General features: G+C 66.4%; 1 protein-coding gene across 1 annotated transcript in view; it reads right to left on the reverse strand.

Moving 5' to 3' along the window:
• Positions 1-237: 237 nt before the first annotated feature.
• The window catches only part of ADGRB1 (adhesion G protein-coupled receptor B1), a 70,315-nt gene continuing 49,285 nt past the window's right edge, over positions 238-21,267 (reverse strand). The window contains exons 19-31 of the mRNA XM_089898655.1: positions 21,032-21,134; positions 20,236-20,386; positions 19,719-19,788; positions 18,227-18,293; positions 15,956-16,041; positions 13,981-14,079; positions 10,628-10,799; positions 7,622-7,717; positions 5,947-6,001; positions 3,185-3,873; positions 1,833-1,868; positions 1,533-1,643; positions 238-987 (exon numbers count right to left, since the gene is read on the reverse strand). Of these exons, the coding sequence (XP_089754781.1) occupies positions 787-987; positions 1,533-1,643; positions 1,833-1,868; positions 3,185-3,873; positions 5,947-6,001; positions 7,622-7,717; positions 10,628-10,799; positions 13,981-14,079; positions 15,956-16,041; positions 18,227-18,293; positions 19,719-19,788; positions 20,236-20,386; positions 21,032-21,134 (1,936 nt within the window). The 3' untranslated portion in view covers positions 238-786. The remainder of the gene's footprint in view (positions 988-1,532; positions 1,644-1,832; positions 1,869-3,184; positions 3,874-5,946; positions 6,002-7,621; positions 7,718-10,627; positions 10,800-13,980; positions 14,080-15,955; positions 16,042-18,226; positions 18,294-19,718; positions 19,789-20,235; positions 20,387-21,031; positions 21,135-21,267) is intronic.

Consider the following 21,267-nt stretch of genomic DNA (forward strand, 5'->3'; position numbering starts at 1 on the left):
CGCACTTGCACTCTCTGGGCGAGCATTTCAGAGCTCAGGCTCAGAAATGGGCCTGACGGCAGGCGGGGCGCGGTGCCCACTAGGCCTCCCCAGTCCCCCCGGACCCAGGGACCGAGGTCAGCAAAGACCACCCCTAGCCCGCCAGGGTGCTGGCTTGCGTGCCGCACAGAGGAGGGCCACACAGTGAGGACGTGGGTTTTTAATTCTTTTTATTGAAGAAAAGAAAAGGAGAGAAAAAATAGATTCCCCACCCCTGCTTCTTCCTGGAGTGGGCTTCTGGTCCTGCCCCTGGGGTGGTGTAGGTGGGAGGGCTGTGCTCTCCGCCTGGGTCTGGGGAGGGGCCCCTGGGCCCTGGAAGGGTGCGGGGGGGCTGGCTGCTTCCCGAGGGATGGGGGGGTCTAAAAAACGGTGCCAGGCTGGCCAGGCCAAGCAGGCTGGTCCTCTGCTGCAGCAGCTCAGGTGGGCACCCCAGGGATGCTGGGCGCACCTGGCCTGGCCATTGTCCACGGTGGCCTGCCCGCCCGCCGGGGCTGGGCCGGAGGAGGGCAGAGTCTGAGGCACCTTCGGGCCTCCGGAGCCCTGTGCCCACCGGGGCCGCCGCCTCCTGTCCCGTCTGGCTCTGGTCCCAGCACTGCGGGCCTCTGCCTGGCCGCCGTCCGAGCGCCCTGAGGCCGGGGCGCGGGCCTTGCCCGCCGCCCGTGAGCGTGCCTGTGCCCGTCCTGTGGCAGGAGCGGACAGAGCAGCATCCCTCCTCCGTGGCCCGGTGCGTGGCCGCCGCCCGCCCGCTCAGACCTCGGTCTGGAGGTCGATGATGTCCTGACCCACCAGCGGGATGGTGGCGCCCGACTTCTCCCACTCCACGCTCCGCAGCTCTAGCGGTGATGGCGGCAGCGGCTCCAGCTCTTTCTTCACCCAGGCGGGGGGCCCGTGCGCTTTTCGGAGACTCTCCCAGGGCCGCTTGTTGGGCGTCTGCTGCTTTTCTGGCTGCTGGCCGGCGGGCAGCGGAGCGGGTGAGGGCCCCGACGTAGAGACACAGAGCAGAACGGATGGGGAGTGGAGAAAAGAAGGCGTATAGTGAGGAAGGGTAGGTGCGGGCGGCAAGGAGACCCCGGCACGGACGGGTGAGCGCGGGCGCAGAGCCTTTCCTGGACCGTGCGAGGGTCGTGACCCCTGCCGTTGGGTGAGTCGGGCTGGCCTGCAGGGAAGGGCAGCTGGAGGCCGCCTCCCACCCAGCACCCCTCGCTTGGCTCTGAGTCCAGCTTACCCAGGCTCCCCCAGCCCAGCCACAACCCAGCTTCTAGATGGCCCCTGGGACAGACCCATCCACCTGCCCTGTCCCTCTAGGGTCTAGCATAGGCTGGGTCAGGCCAGTCCTTGGGAAAGGTTGAGTGAAGGAACAAATGAACGAACGAAGTAGGGCCGGAGGAAGGAGAGAAGAGCTTACCTAAGGGCTGTCCCACAGCCCCGCCCAGGCTCCGCCCCTGAGACCCTGCCCCCCACCCCCTCCCCACCCTCAGCCCCGCCCTCCAGACCTTGCTGTCCGGGCCCAGCGGCGCATCCTTGTCCTTCTCGGCGGCGTGCTGCAACTTCCGGTTCAGGTCCTGGAACATGTCCTGGTGCCGCTTCCGGGTGTGCATGATTTTCTGCGGGGGGAGGAGGGGCGGCGGTCCTGAGCCGGGAGAGGGGCTGCCCTGCCCCGCCCCCGCCCCCGCCCAGCGGAGGCTCCTGGGGACTGGCCTCCCCGTCAGGGCAGGGTCCTCCTCCCCAGCCCCTCCCTGCCTGTTGGAAAGCCTGGGCCCAGGTAATCGGGACAGGGGGACGCCAGGACCCACCTCAAAGTCCAGTTCCGCATAGCGCGATTTCCGCCTCTGTGGGGAGAAGGGATTTGTGCACGTTCGCAAGCAGTTCCCCAAATCCCCCAGACCACAAGCTCCTGCCTGAGGATGAGGGAGGCCAGGGACCCCCTCACCCCTGCCCACCCTTGGTCCTGGCAAACACACCTCTGACTACACTGAAGCTATCGGTCTCAGTGCCCAAGCCCCCTGTAGGCCAACCCTGCCCAGAGACACCGGGAGCCCAGCCGGGGACCCTGGAAGAAGAGGGTGGATAGAAAGAAGGGCCACTGGACGTAAGGAAACAGAAGCCCAAGGACCCAGAAGGCAGGGGCACCCTGTGGACGAACCCTCATTCACCTTCTGTGCCACCCTGAGGCCAGTGCCAGGGCTGGGCAAGGGTATCCAGCTCAGGCGGCCCAGGACCCGCTCCCAGGCACAAGGAGACCTGGACACAAGGCTGTGGCACTGCTGGCCGGCCACAGAGCTGGTACCCGGGGCTGCATTCACCAGAGGCCATGAGCCAGGAGGTGGGAACCCAGCCTGGGGAGGGTGGGGCTCCCCGAGGGTGCTGGGCCTGGCTGTTCCCCACCCCTGCCGTCTCTGAGGCCCTGTCCTACAGGCTGAGCAGGGCTCGGGGGTCAACTGCAGGTTTTAGGTTGGTCTAAGGGAGCCTTGCTGCCGCTGAGTGCCCAACCATGGAAGGAACTAGACTCAAGCCGCTTCAAGTCTAGCTCAGTGTCCAGGCCGAAAGCTCTCGAGCCCTTAAGTGATGGGTGAGACCACCACCGAGGGCGACCACCTGACAAGTGGCCATTTCAGCACAGGCACAAGCTCCCAGTCACGGTGGCCCAGCAGGCCCGGCGGTGCGCGGAGCGTGGCTGGAGAACAGGTAGATGCTGCCCCCTCCAGGCAGAGCCCTGCCACTCGCCCGCAGGGGAAGGGGAAGGGGAAGGGAAGGGGAAGGGAAGGGGAAGGGGAAGGGGAAGGGAAGGGGAAGGGAAGGGGAAGGGAAGGAGAAGGGAAGGGGAAAGGGAAGGGGAAGGGGAAGGGAAGGGGAAGGGGAAGGGAAGGGAAGGGGAAGGGGAAGGGAAGGGAAGGGGAAGGGAAGGGGAAGGGGAAGGGAAGGGGAAGGGGAAGGGAAGGGGAAGGCAAGTCCTCCCCTACACAGGCCTCAGGTTCCCTTCCTGCCAACAGGACTCATTCCAACAGGGGTGATGCTGGCCCCCGGGCTTCCCAGGCCTGGGCTCCTTGAGGCTGGCTGCGAGCCCCACCCGTGGAGCCACCGCCCAAACCCGCAGTGCCCACAACGCACCTGTCCCTTGTCCACTAGCCCCCAAGGCTGCCCTTACCTCCAGGGAGCTCGCGGACAAGGTGGAGACGTTCTCATTCTTCGTCCCAGCCCCCGTGCTGGGCCCCGGGTGGGCAGCGGGCTCCCCAGGCTCCCCCAGGCTGGGGGGCGCTGACTCCAGGGTGGGGGGAGGGGGCAGGGGCTGCTGAGGGGGCGGGGGCGGCGGGGGCGGGGGCGGGGGGGGCTGGGTGGGGGGCGCCTCGGGGGGCTGGCGGGAGGGCGGGCTGCGGGCGGGGAGGCCGGCGTCGGGCGCCATGTTGAGGTGGATGAGGCGAGTCTGGGGCATCTGGTCGATGTGGATGCTGTACTTGGGCTCCTCCTGGGGCTTGGGCCGCAGCACGGCTGTAGCTGTGGGCAGGATCACGTAGCTCGTGTCCAGGGCCTTCTCCTGGGCTCGGCTCAGCTCCGAGTCCAGCTTCTTGAAGATGTCCCCATCGCCGACAAAGGACGACTTGGGCACCCTGTCCTTCCTGAGGGTCAGCGAGTGGTTGGGGAAGTCGGGCAGAGGGCCGCCGGGGCAGCGGGGCGAGCCGTGCAGGTGCAGCTTGGACACGTTGGCCGGCAGGCTGTTGAAGTTGGGGGGCGCCTTGGCGTGGGCTAGCTTCAGCTTCTCTTCCTCGGGCAGAGATGGTCGCTTGAGCGTGCCCGTGATGGTGGCTGTGCGGCAGGCTGCAATGTCTTTGTTCAGCACTGTAGGGACAGGCGAGGGGGGTCAGGGCGGCCGGAGGCGGAGGGGGCTCCGGGTCCCGCTGGGTCTGACCTCCTGGCGGATCTGGGCACCCGCCCTGTGCTCGGTGCTGCAGCAGCTTCTCTGTCCTTTCAAACAAGGCTGGGACGCAGGGGCGCCTCTCTGTCCTCTCCACAAGAGGACAAATGATCTCCACCCACAGTAGCTGGGAAGGGCAAGTGAGAGGCGGCCCGGGCCGCCTGGAAGTGTAGGGACCCAGCCCCTCACTGCGGGCGGGACAGCTGTTCCCGGGGGCCCAGCCTCTCTTCTGTTCAGCAGTGGGAACCAGGCTGCCTGGACCTCCGACCTGGGCTCAGGCTTGCCAACCGCCCGGCTCGCCCCTGCCAGTCAGTGCAGCCTCCACTGGCCCACAGAGGGCCCAGAGCTGCAGTCCACAGCCCACTAGGGGCTGATCCTCTGGAAACCCTCTCCACGCTGGCACTGCTGGGTGGACAGGCCCCCACGTCACACCCTCGCCCGGCCTCCAGAGCTCACCAGCTGCTCCCCGCGGCCGACCTACTCAGCACACACCCTCCGAGCTGCCCAGGCCGCTGGTCACTTGCCCGCCCTGGTCCTCCTCCTCCACCTCCCCGATGGCCAGAGGTCTCGGGCTCCTTCTCTTCTCCACCCTCCGGATGCCAACACCAGCACCCAGGTCTGCAGTCCTGCTCTGCCCCCAGTCCCCATGGCCCAACGAACCTACCATCTTCCCTGCCAAACCTGCTTCCCACCCCTCGCGTCAGGGTCAGGGTCAGGGTCAGAAAAGGCTCCCTCCCTCGCTGCCTCTCCCTTGTGTGTCCCTTCCCGCCGGCTGTCTACGTCAGAGCCAGTGTCGAGCCCCGTGGGCCTTCCCTGCTCAGATCCAGCTGCAGGAGGCCTCCTGTGCGCTCGCCGGGGCCCCCAGCTGCCCCGTGCCGGTCTCTACCTTCTCTCCACCCAGCACCACCCGCCCACAGCTGCAGGCCGCTCACTCCTCTTGAGCCCAAGGGCCAGGCTGGGCCATGTTACTAATGACGAAGGAACTGGAGGCTCAGAGAGGCCGGTACTACCCAGGGCTGTGCCCAAGCCCCCAAAGGCCCCTAAGTCTTGGGGTCACCTCTCCTCTCAGGGAGGTTGGCTAGAGCACACAAGACTAAGATGGGGCAGGAAGGATGCTCTGTTCACGTCCTGTCCAGCCCAAGCCAGAGGTCACCTCCTCAAGGAAGGCTTCCTGGGGTCCACCTGGCAGCAGCAGACTCTCGCCACCCAGGGCTGTAAGCCCCTCCCCGTGGCTATCTCTAGGAAAGATGCTCCACAAACATCTGACAGAGCAGAGGAACCAAAACCAGCTAGTCGTCCACAGCCCCAGACACTGCCTTTCCCTGCCCCAAGCTCCCGGCTCATAAGAGCGATGCCTGGCAGCTTCCTTCTACTAGGCGACTGATTCCCTTTTGCACCTTCTTCCAAGAAGCTCATGGCAAGCCTGGGGCCCAGCAGTGGGTCCTTCTCACTGCTCTCCTCCTGCTTCCACTAACGGCCCCCAATCTGAAAGCTCGACCAAACCCTCCTCCATGGCTGGAGTAACAGTGAAGAAAAGGAGGCAACACAGAACATGGGCCCTTGAGGGAGGGCAGGCAGGGTGGGGGAGGGGTGGAGGCGGGGCAGGGGGCAGGGCAGCTCCGGGACTCACAGAGCTGGCCCAGCCTCACTGTCCCTACAAGGAGGCTGGTAGGCTGAGGGCTGGGGGCGGGCTGAGGGAGAGGAGACGGCCAGGGCTGGGGCGGGGGAGGCCCCAGGTGGTTCCTTCCAGCGCTAAGGGCTCCACCACCACTGGACGTGCAGCGCACCTGCCAGGCCTGAGCCCCAGGACAGTCTTCTGGAGGCTTCTGCTCCTGCCCCCACAGACCTGCTGGCAGCCTCAGGGGAGCGGCTGGGGGATGGGAGGCATGGAGGTGGTTGGCGGGGGTGGGATGAGGACGAACAAGCAGACAAGCAGACAGACGCACGGAGAAAAGAAAAGGCAGTGGGCCCGGGGAAGGGCCACCTGTCGCTCTCACCTGTCAGGCGCTCACCTGATCTACAGGCCAGATCCACGTCCTTCTCAAAGTCGGTCTGCAAGGCAGAGACGGGGCAGAGTGAGCCCGAAGGCGAGCGGGCAGGGCTGGGCTGCTGCCCCGCTGCGGGCAAGGGCCGCCCTGGAGCTGCAGCCACACCTCGGAGTGGCGCGTGTGATGCCGTGTGTGTGCGCGCACGCGCACGCTCCTGAGGGCCAAGGGTGCCCACGGGCTGACGTGTTCACCCACAGCGAAGCCCCGTGTGCCCCTGTGCGCCGCGTGTGCACAGCTGTGGGCGTGTGAACGTGCATGCACGTGTGAGCACGCTCTCCCTCCAGTGCATTCGTGGATTAGGCACAGCTCACTCATGCCCTTGGCCTCGAGTCCCTCCAATGGGACGGGACACACAGAGGGCCCCACGCCAGAGGCCCTGCTGCCCAGGCCACCACCACCCACTGATGTGCCGGGAGGGGGGGGCCTGTCCCACGTCACCCCTTTGGTCCTCACCACAGACCTGGGGATGAGGAAATGGAGACCAGCTGGCCCAGCAGAGGCAGAGTGGGGTCGGGACGCAAATGTCCAGTGCCAGGGCAGGACCAGCTACCCCTGGAGCACTGGCCGTGGTGCCTGCTGCAGCACCTGCCCCGTCCCAGGCCAGGAGCTGGGGGAGGCGGAAGTGGGTGACCTCGGCCCCGCCCTCAGGGAGCTCGGCCGGTTGGGGAACCCAGCTCGGGCCACCCCAGGCTGGAAGGTGGCCTTCTCCAGGGACTGTGGGGCCTCAGGGGATGGCGGGGCCCTCAGTCAAGCCTGGAAGTTCCTTCCTGGCAAACGCAGACGTCAGGTTGTCGGGAAGATCACAAGATCTTTGCCCAGAGGTCAGGGATCAGGCCAGGAGAAGTGTCAGGAGGTCCAGAACCTGGCTTCCTTCCACCGTGGGCCCCCACCTCACCCTTGAAAACGCCTCCCTGAGCCTGGCTGCTGGCTTCTGCCAAGGCCCTGCCTGTGACCCTCACAACCGTCATGAGGTGGCCAGCAACCTAAAGACTGAAGGAGTACCTCCCACCTGTCAGGGGGCACCCAGCGGGTGGCAGGCATCAATAACAGCACAGGGAGTTCCCCCAGGACGTTACCAACGTCTGAACAGGTGGCCTGATGGGGGTCAGGGAGGGCTGCCTGGAGGAGGTGACACCTACAAAGTGGGCAGCAGGAGCAGACAAGGGTGTGCAGTGCCTGGGGCTGGACAGTGTGTGTAATGCCAGAAGACCAGGGAGTCAGGTCCTTAGAGGATCTGGTTGAGGACGAGGCCATGGTGGGGTGGGGAGTGAGTGGACAGGCTAGGGCCCGTCCCGGGTGGAGGGCAATGAGAAGTCTGGAAGACATACAGAGTGGGGCAGGAGCCGAGATGAGGGCCTGACACCCAGAGAGTGGTGTCTGGCCAAAGGGCACAGCTGGTACCAGGGGGTAAGCTTGGGTGGACGCCAGCCCCGCCCAGATCCCTCGTCACCTGGACCCTGCCCATCCCCAAACCCTGGACTGGGGACTTCACCTCGGCGAGCCTCCGTTTCCCCAACCTTAAACTGGGCTTGGAGGTCCTCCTAATTGGGCTGCTGGGGCCTGGTGGAGACGCCCAGTGGGGGTGCCAAGCAGGGGCAGCCTGCGTCCCGGCCCCGAGCCCTACCATGAGCTGGGCGTGGCCATTCTGGAAGGAGCCCCCCGAGTCCCCGTTGCCCTCCTCCTGGCGATCCACCACGCGGCACTTCACAGCATCCTGGACCTGGGGAGTGAGAGCAGAGGCGGTCGATGGGCAGCCCGCCCCCCGTGACCGCGATGCCAGGAAGGTGAGGCTGAGTCCCACCAGGGCGGCATTTCAGCGAGGGGCAGCCCTGCCCCGGATGCACACGGGCCCACGTGCCGTGGGGAAGGGCCTGCAGTGCGGGAGGGGGTGCTCCCAAGAGCACAGGCTCATCTGCGAGCTGGAAAAGGGACAGCGGCTCGGGGCAGCCTTGCCAGCAGCCAGGCTTGGGGCCCAGCCTCTCCTCTGACCTTTGACACCCTCTCTATGCCCGTTTTGGGTGAAAACTCAAAAACATGGAGTTCTGGGCCCCTGAGAATACGCTGCAGGCCCTCCTAGCTGGAATCTGTCGTTAAGAGCCCACTGTTGGCCTAAGTGGGTCACCTGGTGTCCAGACCTGTCCTGAGTCACCGTGACCTGCACATCCCTGAATGTCCGGGGCAAGCTGGGGTCAGGCCCCCACTCCCTTATCACTGAGACCAGCGTGCTCCACCAAAGGGAAATGAACAATTACGGCCTCGGACTTTTCAGAGGGGACGGTAAGGGAGGCTCCAAGCAAGGGGCCACGCGAGCAGCCAGCCCAGAGCTGGTCAACAGAAAGGAGCTGCCAGAGGAGGAGGAGGAGACCCGCTTATCCAGGGACGCTGCTGGTCAATGCGGGCAAGAGCCACGGGCGCGGCACCTCCACCTGCCATGGAAGGCGCCGGGCACTGGGGGCAGCAGTGAGCAAAGTGCCTGTCCTCAGGGAGCCAATGCTTCAGAGGTCACGGAGGGAAGCAAAGGGAATAAATGAAGGTGCAGGCTGCTAAAGCACGGAGGGTGGGATGGGCTGAGCACAGAGGGCTTCCTGGAGGAGGCGTCCTGAGTGAAGGTGGGGAGAGCTGAGAGGAGGGCTCCCAGTAGACCCACCATGGACCCCCGGACTTGTTCCCACTCACCCCAGCCACTGAGCCTGTGCTGCTGTGAGGGACTTGGTCAGAGGCAGGGCCAGGGTCTTGCCGGCCTCAGAGCTCCGGACACTCAGAGCACACCCACCACAGGTGTGCCTTCCTCCCATCCTTGCACTTGCTGACCCGGCCGACAAACACCCGCTAAGCCCTGCCAAGTGCCCAGCAGGGGTGGGCCTCCACCCAGGGGACGGCAGACATGAGAGCACGTCCTACGCTGGCCTGAACAGCAGCTGGGGTTCCCCGATGCCTAGCGTCCCCACTCTGCCCCCCTCAGGACATCCAGGCTCTGCTGGCGCAGACGAGGACCCTGCTTGTCCACCTGCTGGAACGGTCCATGCCCCCGGGGCCGGCCTCTGTCTGCCCCTCCTGGCCCATCTTCCCCAGCACGGCCGAGCTGGCCCAGGCGGCAGGGCCCCTGAGCGCGGGCCCTGCACACAGGACCCTAGAGCTCACAGAGGGCAGACAGAGAAGTCTGGCCCGCGTGTCCTCTGGCCCAGCCCCCGCGGGCGTGCTTGGGGTCTTTATCCCGACCCCACCTTCTCGTTTCCCGATGGAGCGACCCGGTGCTCCAGACACCCCCGCGTCCGTGCTGGCACCCGGCAAGCCCTCCCTCTGCACCTCCTGTTCTCGCTCAGGGCTCCTTCACCCGACTCCACCTTCTAATCACTTTCCGTTTTCCACCTTCCCTCCTTTCAGGGACACGGCCTCTGTCTGCCCTGTCTACTGAGCATTTCCATTCCTGCTCTTGTAATTCCTGCAGACTCCCTTTCCGTTCTCAGGGTGTCCTTTCGTCCCAGCTGTGGGTCTTGCTTCACAGAAGCGAGGCAGCTGAGAACCACAAGCCTGGGTCAGCCCCCCTCCCGCCCCGTCTGTCCAAGGGGAGCAGGCAGTAGCTGCTTTGGGGGGCTGTCCTGAGACTCCCTAATGCGAGGAGGTCGGGGGCCGGGGGCACGAGGGCGTCAACGTGGGTCTGTGAGGTCGCCTCCTCCTGGGCTGTCTCCGTGGCTCCAGTGCTGACGGATCCGCGGCTTTCCCGGGGAGACTCTCCTCAGGCCCTCAGGACTTGAGAGTGGACGCTCGGGACCGGCTGGACATTTGCAGGTGGTGGAAACGCTGTTTCCACATGAGAAACGTCAGGTCTTCACTCCTCATGTCTTTCCTGCAATGGGAGCCCCTGGAGAGGGGTGGCCCGTCTCCCCCAGGTGTGAGCTGGGGGGACACTCAGCTGTTCCCAGCGTGGCATCCCCATCTTCAGCTGTGCAGGCCGCCAGGCCAGGGCCCTGGTGTCCACCCCCCGGACAGGAAGTTCCAGGCGGGGGAAGCTGGGTGGGCAGTGCTGCCTCACCAGACAGATGGACGGTCGTCCACTCCAGACTCTCCCTCGGCATCCGGGGACGCTCCGGCCTCAGGCCCCTCGGCTGCCCTGTGCTCCCCGCTGCTCTCCCCACGACCCTGAAGTGGACTCCCATGCGCCGACGTCCAGAGGCGTGGTTTTTCACATTCCCACCCGCCTCACATAGGGGCCCATCCCAAGCCATTGCTACCGGTCAGGGGGCAGTCGGGATGGTTTGGTAAAAACCTTCTCTTGAACCTCCTGGAGAAGCCCAGAAAATGCCAGAACGGGAGTCTCAGCTGCCACAAGAGCTGTTCCCACCTCCGGCGGCTCCCATGCCCCTGGGCCCCGGGAGGACAGAGCCCACCCGCTACCTTGGTCTGAGTCAGCGCGGGGCACCAGGGCGTCTTCTAGAAGAAGCTGTCACTTTAATGAGTGACCATTCCTGGCAGCCCTGGCCGCGTGCTGGGCCCAAGTCCAGCCTTGCGGAAGAGTCTGGGCCAAGGAAGCAGCCCCTCCCCACTAGCCGGCCTCCTCCCAGAACCTTCCCGCCGCAGCACGTGGGGAGGTGGCGCCTGGAGAAGGCTGACTGCCCGCCCGCCGGCCCACCTCTCTCCGCAGGATGCAGTGCACCATCACGATGACGAAGCCCTCCAGTGAGTCAAAGACGGCAAAGAGGATCTGGAAGAGGGCGGATCGGCGGTCGGTGACAGCGAGCACGGCCGACATCCAGGTCAGCGCCAGCAGCGGCAGCACCACGCAGGAGCTCCACAGCGAGGCCCTGCGGACGGGGCGGCGGGCGGGCGGCATCAGGGCTGCCCTGGGCCCTGCCGCCCACGCCCTGCCCCTGGGAGGGGCCACCCAGGCCGGGACCCGGCCTCAGCCCAACTCCCTCACCGGGGCCGGAGCCAGGCTGCCCGTCCCACCTGGGGCACATCTCCCTTGGGGCCCCACTGGGCCTTCCCTGCCCTGGGCTGCATCCTCTCCTCTCCATCCCCTTAGAGACCCTCTCCCACTCAGTCCCACTGCCGCCTCTCCTGGGGAGCAGAGTTCTGCCCCAACACCCCCAGCTCGAGGGCTCCCAGGGCGGCTGGGGACTCAGGACGGTGGTCCCAATGGGCTGGGCAACAGTGAGGGTGGGGGTGAGATCTCTGGAAGACGAAGGTTCCTGACTGTCCAGGAGGCCCCAGGGAGCGAGGCACACTGGAGGGAGGGGGGAGAGCTGGGGGAAGGGGGAAGAGGTTTCTCCTCCCAGAGCCCTCAGGCCCCCAGCCAGGGGTCCAGGGCCAGAACTGCAAGATGGCCACAGGGGAGGGCATTTGGTGAGGCCTCTGAGCTCTGGACAGAGAGAAGGGGGCGGGGTGGGGGAAAACCAGAGAACTCCTCAGGGAGAAGGAAGGAAGAAACCTGTGAGGAAAGAAGACAGATGACAGACAGACAGGGCCAGGCGGGGAGGGCATGGGGCGGACAGACAGACAGACAGGAACAGAGACGACAGGCGCTTCCTCCTCTTGGCGGGCCCTGCTCTGCCCTCCCCAGGGGAGGACCTGCCTTTGCTCCGAAGCCTTTGCCCCTTCTTCCAAGTAGTGCTCCAGGAGCACCCCCAAGGCAGGCATGGCCCTCTGCAGCCGGCCCCTCCCTGCACCACCTACACACATGGCCACTCTGAGCCTGTCTCCCGGTCCGCACAGCAGGGACACTACGCCAGCCAAGGGGCTGAGTGGGGACAGGCAGCGCACCAGCAGGATGCCTGGAGTACAGGGTCGGAAACCTGCCTGACCCACCCCCACCCCGTCCCCGCCGCTACCACCAGTCTCAGGGCCACTGCGGCCTGAGGACCATAGCCAGGGTCAGCTCTGCCCCCCGGGCCGGCGACTGCCTGCAGGGGCTCCCGGCGTTCCTGCCACTATCACCAGGGGTGGGGGCATCGGGACCCCCTCCTCCCTTATGGATCACCCTGGTCAAAAGGAGAGGCAGGAACAGGTGGGACAGAACCTCGGGGAGGCCACCAGGAAGGAGCTGGGGGCACCGGGGCTGGGGGGAGACAGGCTGGTGTCCGGCCAGGTCAAGGACCCCCAAACCAGCGGGGCCTTGACCGGGGCGGGGGCAGAGGTCGCCCCCAGGCTGTACACTCTGTTTCTCCACCCTCTCCAGCCTGGCTCAGCCACTGAAGCCGCGTCACCCCTGCAACTGGACCTGCAAGGGGCCCAGCCCCGCGGGGAACTTCTGCCCTCACGCCCCCTAGGCAGGGCCCTGGGCCTCCACGTCCGCCTCAGCTCGTCTCTGTGACCCGGGTCCCCCGTCCCAGGGCCAGCCCCGTATCTCCTCCAGGACGCAGCCTCTAACCCTGCCCCTCCCAAGGCCTGCCCCAGCTCAGGGGACGGCTCTCCGGCCCCTGCCCGGCGGCTCAGGCCAGAGCCACCGCTCACCCTGAAGCACCCACGCCTCTTCCCTGGGCACAGCACGGGCTCCAGAACTAGACCTCGGACCGCTCTCCTCGCCTCCCCTTCCAGGGCCCTGCTGCCCCCCTCGGGACTGAGGACAGGCAATCCAGGCGGAGGCCTCCCGGGCGGGGTACCTGCACCTGCGGGCGTTCTCCCCTCCATACCTGCTGTGCCGCACCTGGCACAGGGCCTGAGAGAAGGGGGCCTTCCCGTGACGGCAGCCTGGCCTCAGTGTGCCCACCGCGGCAGGTGGGGCGCTGCAGTCTGTCTCCTCCCTTCCAAAGCAGGCCTGCTCGAGCCAGAGCCCTGGACACGGCTCCTCGTGTTCTGAGCAAGAGGCGCAGACCCCCCCACCCACCGAAACTTCCCATCCCACCGTGAGTCATCTTCCCTCGGGCCTGAGGCCTGGCATTTACTGCCTGATGCTGCAGTAGGCTGGCAGATGGCCGGGGCTTGGGGACCCGTAAATTATTCAAATTCTTGCAGCCCAGCCTCTGCAGTTTCTGAAACATTTCTGCAGAGAGCCTTGTGGAGGGGTCACGCAGGTCCAGGCGTGACTACTGGGGAGGACAGGAGGCGGGTGGGGGAGAGGCCCGGCAGCTGCACCACCCGCCCCCCTTTGGAAACTCAGATGCCTCTGGGGGAGGGGCTTTGAGTGTGGATGGGGGCAGCGGGGGGGCGGGCAGGGCTGCTGGGAGGCTGTGTCCTCCACCCCACAGGCCTGCGTGTGTAACAAAGGAGACCCAGGGCGCCTGGGCCGTGGACCCCAGCAGGGAGGAGCAGCCTGCCCTCCCGGAGGTTTCTGGCTCCACCGGACAAGTCCCCACCCCGGAACCGTGTCCACCTCTGCTCACTCGCTCCCCGCGGCCAGGAGTGCCCTCTCCACGGGGCCCCTGAATCCCAGGAAGCAAACAGGAGGGTCCCAGGGGACCTGTGTGTCTGGGGACAAGACGACCACTCTCGGGTCATCTGAGCCAAGGTCCCTCTGGATTTGGCATCCACCCTGGACCCCAGGTCGCACTGGTCCTGCCCCGCTCACAGACCCCTGGTGGCGGCCCGGGGTCAGCGAACAAGCCAGCTGCCCCAGCACGTCCTGTTTCCAAGGCCACGCCTGCCTCTCACGCTCACATTCAAATTCATGACCGACACGTACACAAGCCGCACTCCTGCACACTCACGCAGAGGGCTGCGACCCCAGCGTGACCACACGCTGATGACGGCCACCAGCTGACTGTGTTCTCGCGGCCCGAGGCCTGGCCCGGCTCCCTGCCCTCCGGTCAGTCTGATACCGCGAGGCCCCGGAGGATGGACTGGGGGAGCCTGGCCGGGGAGGGGTGGGGGCAGGGCAGGAAACGAGGTGCCAGAGCATGGGGGGGGCGGGCAGGGGCTGCCTAGGCCCCCTGGGGTGGACGGCAGAGATGACAGAAATGACAGAAAAAGCTTAAAACAAACAAAATGTAACTGAGGCGAGCAGAGCCCGGCGGGCGGGCGGACGGGCGGGCGATGAGCGGCACTAACATGGCGTTACTGGCGGCTTCGGAGGTGGCGGCGGCCGCAGAGAGGGCTCCACACTCGGCACATTTGAGGGCGCGCCCGAGGGGGGCCCGGGGCAGCTGACTGCAAGTGAAATTAAAAGACTGAAACGAAAGCAAAACTGTTCTGGCAGACACGGGGTGGGGGTGGGGGCGGGGACAGCAAAAGCAACCAGATGGCGTCCAGCCCGAGCCTCCCCCGGCGGGGACAGGGCCCCGGGGCGCTGTGGGCGGGGACGGGGTCCTCAGGCCTCTTTCCACCTGACACACCCGGAGCCCGGCGGGGGCAGGGGTGGAGAGCGGGGGCTGGACGCGGCTGGCCTGAGGCAGGGCAGGGCTGGGACCCGTGTGCGTCCACGTCCAGCGGGAGGGTGACGCTATCCGCCCACATTCACACAAAAACGCAGGACACCTGGGCGCAGCCTGTCCCTTCCCTCTGGTCGGCCCACATCTGGTCTGACCAGGCACTGCCCCCGCCAAGGAGCAAGGGGTTCGCCAGACGGTCAGCGGGGGCGTCTGTGAGCTACCTGGGCAGTGGCCTCCCTGCCAGCCCTGAGCGTGTGTGCCTGTGCGCGTGGGCACAGAGAGCATGGGGTGCCTCCTGTCTGGGTGGGAGCAGGGCTGCTGCGGCCTCACGGGCGGGTCCTCGCGAGCTGCTGAGCCGTGGCACCGCTGCACCTGGGGAAGGGGCCCAACGGCGCAGGGGGCCACCCGGACACACTGGGCTCTGATTTAGCAGCCCAGCCCTGCTCCACCAGCCACTCCCAGGCCTCAGCCTCGGTCTGCTCAGCTGTGAAGTGGGCACAAGACAGCAGACCCTGCCTCAAGAGTTACTGCAGGGAGCAAATGAGACAGTGCTGCGGGGTGGGCGCGCCGCGCCTCACTGGCGCCGACCCCCTGCGCACCCCGGGGCCTCCTCCGTGTGTGACCCACTGTTCTGGGAGCACGTGTGGGTGGCAGTGTGCACTGGGCTGGGCTGGGGGGGGGGTGAGCCTGCCAATCCCCACTTCACAGACTCAGAGAAGAGGCCCAGAGAGTGTAGGACCCAGGCCCACAGACGGTCAGGACAGGCTCCCAGCCACCGCAGGCTCTCCAGGGTCACACTCCTCCCCCAAAACAAGTTTCTAACCAGGACAGAACCCACCAGGGACCCAAGGGGAAGGATTCCAGAAGCTCTCGTTCCCGGGGAAAAGCAAGAGCAGGAAGACAGGGGGAGGGAGAGAGACAATGAGAGACAGAGACCAAGCAGGACTGGCACGGAGGGGTGGTGGAGGAGGGGGTGGGGACCCCCACGCAGACACCAGTCAGGGCAGAGGGACAGACAGAGCAGTGGGCAGAGGCGAGGTGAGGACGGCTCAGTGCTGGGGCAGGAGAGAGGGGGCCTGTCCCAGCCCACAGTTGGCCCCACCCGTGATGGCAGGGCCGCCGAGACCAGGGTGCTCCTGTCCCCTGGCAGCCGGAGGAGAAGCACCCTTCCAAGCTTGCTCCTCCCCCAGGGCTGGGCACCACAGCCACTCAGGACCGCCCACCTGCAGTGCTGTGCGCCCTCTGGCCAGGCACTGCCCTCTCTGAGCTCAGGCTCCCAGGTGGGAGGAACATCCGGCCCGGCCCCTGCACTGTCCCCATGCTGAAGGCATCACAAGGATGGGCAGGCCACGTCCTGGTTCAGGGTCACCCAACCCCACGGTGGGGAAGGGAGAAGCCCGGGGCACCCTCCCCCTACTCTGGTGGGCCTGGGGTCTCCAAAAGCGATCAGTTCCATCGTTTCTGAGAACTTACGGAGGCCCTGCTCTGTCATGGGGCAGATGGGGAAACTGAGGCACAAAGCAAGGCGGGGCTGGCCACGCAGCCCTCTGCGCCTCCATTTCCTACTTGCTTGGGAGGGGGGTGGGGCTCGAGGGTGGCTGGGCTCTGGGTCGTTTGGACTGCAGGTGGGGCGTGGCGCGGCGGCCCCGTCCTACCCTGCTCTCTCCTTCAGCTTCTTGTCAGTGATGCCGTCCTTGGACACGAGCTTGTTAAACACCAGGATCCCGATGACCATGTTCACCTGCGGGGCAGGGAGGGGCGGCTGTGGGGGGCCCCCGGGTCAGGAGGGGGACCATGTGTTCACCTGCGGGGCAGGGAGGGGCGGCTGTGGGGGGCCCCCGGGTCAGGAGGGGGGCTCTGCCGGCTGCTCTCACGCTGTCGTCCCTTTACCCCACCGTCTCCTCCCACAGCCCCAGCCGCTAGGTGGGGTTCTCCGTGCCACACGGCCCCCACCCCCCCACCCCCCGCCCAGGGCTGGGCACCGCGTCTCGAGCCTCCCACATGACGGGTCCCCAGGCCCATGGCCATCGCCACTGGGGTCGGCAGTTTATGAAGCTGGGATTCCATCAGGGATGGAGTCCAGAGGTCAGAGGTCGGGCTGGGGTCACGGTGAGGCTGCCCCTGCCCGGAGTGGGACTGACCAGAACAGTCAAACACGCGAGCGGGCTGGCCGAACCACGCTGCTGGGGCACTTGTCCCACTCAGACCACAGAAGGGACCTCAGGGGGCCTCCAGTCCAGCCACCGCCCACACCCAGGCTCGCCCCGCGTCCCCTCCTTAGCGCCCCTGCAACTCGTGCGCCTTCCACACACGAGCTCGCCCAGCTCAAGCTGGACCTGACGCCTCCCCGGGACGCCTCCTGCCTGGCTCTGCCGGAGCCACACTGCTCTCCGCGCCGCGCAGCCCTTTCGGGGCCTTAAGCCAGGGCTGCCACCCCGCAGGCCTCTTCCCTCAATCCCCCACCGCGGGGCACCTGGCCCTGGAGGTGCTTCTGGGTGTTGAGGCTACTCTCCTACTGCCCCCCCAGACTGCCGCCTAGACAAAGAGAAGCTGCCCCAGCGTCCCAGCCATCCACCTCCTCCACGGCCTGCAGGCCCTGGTCTCCCCTCCCCTCTGGCCTCCTCGCCTGCGTGGAGGGGGCTCCCAGCTCACATCCTCACTCCCCTAGGGCTTCCACTCTGCAGAGAGGCTACCTGACCCCCAGCCACGTTCCTGCGTCTCAGGCGGGGACAGGGACTCCATGGGTCCCTGGACCCGGAGGTCTGGGGAGGCCGACTCCCCGCAGCCCCACAGAGCCAAGCTCGTGGCCGCACACACACCCCAGCCCTGCCTCCTGGCCGTCTGGGTGAAAGCAGCTTTCCCGGGTGGCAGCGCTGGGGCGGGAGAGGGCAGGACACCAGTGGCCGCCGCCCCGCCTGCAGCAGGCTCTGTGCCTGCCTTTCCCTGCGTGTCCCCTGTGTTACGGGAGGAGCCCCGGGCAGGAGCGCACGGCGGGTCAGGACCGGCCCTGCCCTCCAGATGCTTTGTGGGAAGGGACCTGGGGGGCTCCTGCCTCTGACATCCCCCCCCCTGCCCCTCCTGGGGCGCCTGCCCTTAGAAGGCCCGGCCCACTGCCTAGTGGCATTCAAATGCCCGGCACACTGCCGCTTCCCTGCCCGCCGTCTTCCAGGAATAAAGGAGCTGGTTCTGGCTGGGGCTGGCCCACGGATTCTGCCCACTAATGCCACCCCCCCCCCGGCTCCCCCAACTCGTGCCCCCGGCAGGCTCAGCCTCCCCTGGGTGCCCTGGGCAACAAGGTGTGGCCCTGCCCGGACAGCAGGACTCTGCAGATGCGATGCCCTTTCCTGGGGGCAGGCGGGAGGGGAGGGCGAGATGGGCTCTGAGCCAGGCCTGGCAGAAGCCATCGATCTCGGGATACCCCCCAGCCTCGCCCTGCTCATCCGTAACCGGGTGACAATAACCCTGTGTGCGTGTGGCACTGTCTCTCAACCCTCACTGAGCGGATGTGGGCACAGCAGGAAAAAAACCCACTGAGGATCAAGCAAGGGGAGGTGCTTCCCTCCTCCGGGGGCGACGGGCTCCCCATCGAGGGAAAAGTCCCAGGCCCAGCCACGCCCCTGCTGTCCCGGTCATCCGCCTGTCCGCCTTCCCCGCCCTATGGTCACTCGCTCATCAAATCTGTAAGGCCTCCTGACAGGTACACCGCCGGGGTCCAGCCATCAGGCAGAATGTGCTCAGAGAAACACAAGGCCGCCAGCCCAGCCGTGCCTCTGCACACCTGCGGCAGGTCGGGGAGGGGGGGAATCTGTGGACACCACCCACCCCTGGTGACCTTGGCAACCCTGATGGGGCAGCAGGTAAAACCCAAGTTCGACCCAGGGGGAGGCGAGGGGCTCAGCCTGGGATGTCGGGACGGGGGTCAGTACCAGCACGACGGCCGCGGCCGGTCCCACGAAGGCATACAGCAGTCCCCCCTCCAGGGAGAGCCAGCAGCTGGGGAGGGAGACAGGCTGGTTAGCGACCAGGCGTGAGCCCCCATCCAGTCACACCCTGGGCACCACCAGCTTCCCAGGAGGGCGGCGTGACGCTGAGAAGGGGCAGGAGGAAGCCAGGTGACCGCACGTTCTTTAGCTTCAGAACCCACGGGAGCCCCCAGACAGCTGACAGACGAAGTTTACGGATGAAGAAGCAGGTCCACAGCGGGGGACCACACAGCAGAGGGCCAGGCCGCCAGAGGAAGGGACCCTGACCATCCCCCTCCCCCGACTCTCCCCCCAGGCCTGGGCTCCCCAACTTGCCTCACAGACCCTCCCCAATCTCACGTGCAGACCCTCTTTCCTGACGTGATGCCAAATTGTTGGGCTGGGTCCACGGCCTGGACTTCCACCCACCCACTCAACCCAGGCCCTCTGCTCACACCATGACCTGCGCCCTCCACCAAACTCGGTCACCAGCCCCAGCCTTACTTCCCCAAATCTCCTGGGCACCACCCAGGGCAGTCCACAGGAGCCCTGAGCCCAGTGAAGGCTGCTCGGCTTCCTGCACGTGCTGTGTCCTCTGCCCCGAGCTCTCTATGCCACACCATGTGCCCAGTGCACAGCTCTCCATCCTTCAGAATCCCGCTGCGACACCCCGCCTCCTCCTGATGCATCCCTGAGCCCAGCAGGCTGGGTGCTCCTTCCTGTCAGCCCTGGGGATGGTGTTCAAACTTCCTTCCCAGTACTCACCCCACGGGTCCTCATTCGAGTGCAGGGGGGCGCCTCAGGGCCTGGTCACGTCCTGTCCCCCTGGGGCTCTGCAGTGGGCCAGGCCTGCGCAGCCCTGTCGGCCCCTCCTCCTGGCTCTCACTGCCCGTTCTTCCCCACATCCACAGCCATGGCCCCCCAGGCCTTGGCTCCTTTCCCCCCATCTTGGGAAGCCACACGGCCTCCAGGATAATCCCGAGCTTCCTGGCTTGGCATTTGAGGCCCCTGGACCTGACCCAGCCGACCCTTCAGGGCCTCAGTGACTTCATCTGTGAAATGGGCACCCCCACCTGCCCCGCCTGCCCAGGGGCCATACAGCCCCCCTTATCCCCACACTGGTGCAGGGGCGCATCCCCTATCATGCGGATGGGGAAACTGAGGCTCTGAGAGGCTAAGGCACCTGTCCAAGGCCATGGAAGGAGGAAATGAGGCTCCAACCGCCCCAAGCCCTGTTTCTCTTCACCCCGCTGCCCACCACCGGGAGGAGTTGGCTGATGGGAGGCAGGTGCCTCCCCAGGGCCCGGCCTCCAGCTCCCGGGGCCCTCACTCTCGCCCAACCTTGACTCTCTCATCTGTGAGATGGGCGCCCAGCCAGCCCTCACCTTCTAGGGCAGGGGGAGGGTCTGGGGGAGCCGTGCGGCCTCCACCACGTCCCCACCCCGCCCCGACTCACTAGTTCATGGTGCTGTACCCTCTGGCCTTGGTAAATCCCACAGAAATGGCCACGACCAGCGCAGGGAGCCCTAGGGGAGGAGCAGAAAGAAAGGGTGTCGGTCTCCCCACTGCCCAAGGCCCCGCCCGTCTCAGGAAGGGGAACAAAACGCACCTCTGAAGCCCCTGAACAGAGGGTGACACTGAGCATGTGAGAAAGGGGACAGGAGGTGGACAGGATGAGGACCCACAGAAATGGGGGGGGGGCGCCGGATCAGCAAGTAAGACGGGACGCCTGGCCGCGTCTGAATTTCAGATAAAAAATGGAAAAACTTTCTATCACAAGTATAGCCCCAATAATGGATGGGGCGTCCTCATACCACAGAGTTATTCCCTCACCTGACATTCAAACACAACGAGGCAACCCCTTGGAGTGGAGGCCTGGAGGGAAGCTCAGAGGAGAGAGAGCTGCCAGGGGCCGGGAGGAGGGCCGGGTCAGAGAGGGGGGCCCCGCCGCCCGTCGGCCCCGTGGCGCTCACCCCAGCCCAGGCACAGGAAGCGCTTGCGGACCAGGCGGTTCCGGAGGCGGCCCGTCACGGCCATGTAGGACTGCCAGGCCTCGGTGAGCACCCAGCAGAAGGAGGACAGAAAGAAGAAGTGCAGGAAGGCGGCCACCAGCGTGCACACCACCTGCGCGGTGGGAGAGGCGGAGAGGCGCTCGCTCACCTGACCCCGCCTGCCCCGGCGACCCCGCCTGCCCCGGTGACTCCGCCTGCCCCGGCGAGGGCCCGAGTCCAGCGTCCGCACAGTGACCAAATCAACTCCCCAGGTAGGACGCCAGCCAGTGCTCACCCGCTCCACCACCCTGAGATGGGCTGTGGTACATCGCGGTCCTGGTGGGTGCTTGCGCGACTCCACCCACCAATGCCAGGGACAGACACCCCTCTCCCCGGCTTCCTCACCCACTCACACACGCACCGAACGCCGCAGGAGCCCACCCGCTCAGCAGCTGGTCCCCCGGAGGCCACACGGCGACAGCCTGGTACCAATGGTGGGCCGGGGCCGGGGCTTGAGCTGGCTCATGTCAAAGCGCCAGTCCAGCTGGAGGCTCCGGACACCAAGTCCCCACGCCCGGGCCAGGTGTCCCCACGCCCTGGCCAGGTGACAGGCCCCTCCGGACCGAGCCACGCGGCTGCTGCGGCCAAAGGACAGCAAGGGGGTCCGCACAGCTGTGGCACCCTCCTCCCTAAGCTTCTGCTGTGCACGCTCACCATCACCGCCATCGGCGCCCCGCAGCCTGGGACGCTGGCGCGCGGCACGGCACAGGCCGCGTACCTTATTGCGGGTCTGGGTCTGCCCGACGAGGATGAGGGCGTTGGAGGAGATGATGGACAGGCAGAAGTTGATAAGGATGACGGACCGCTCCGAGCGGATGTACCTGTGGGAGAGGGTGGGCGGCCATGATCGGCGTCCGGAAGGGTCTCAGCTTCACAAGAACCGGGGTGCTGTGGCCACCAAGGCCAGCGCCACCTCCTCCCCGCAGGCACCGCTGCCAGTACCGGCACCGTCAC

The sequence above is a fragment of the Delphinapterus leucas genome, chromosome 17, assembly GCF_059928025.1.
Source record: "Delphinapterus leucas isolate spDelLeu-1000000601 "Yukka" chromosome 17, BTC_Dleu_Yukka2, whole genome shotgun sequence".
NCBI lineage: Eukaryota > Metazoa > Chordata > Mammalia > Artiodactyla > Monodontidae > Delphinapterus > Delphinapterus leucas.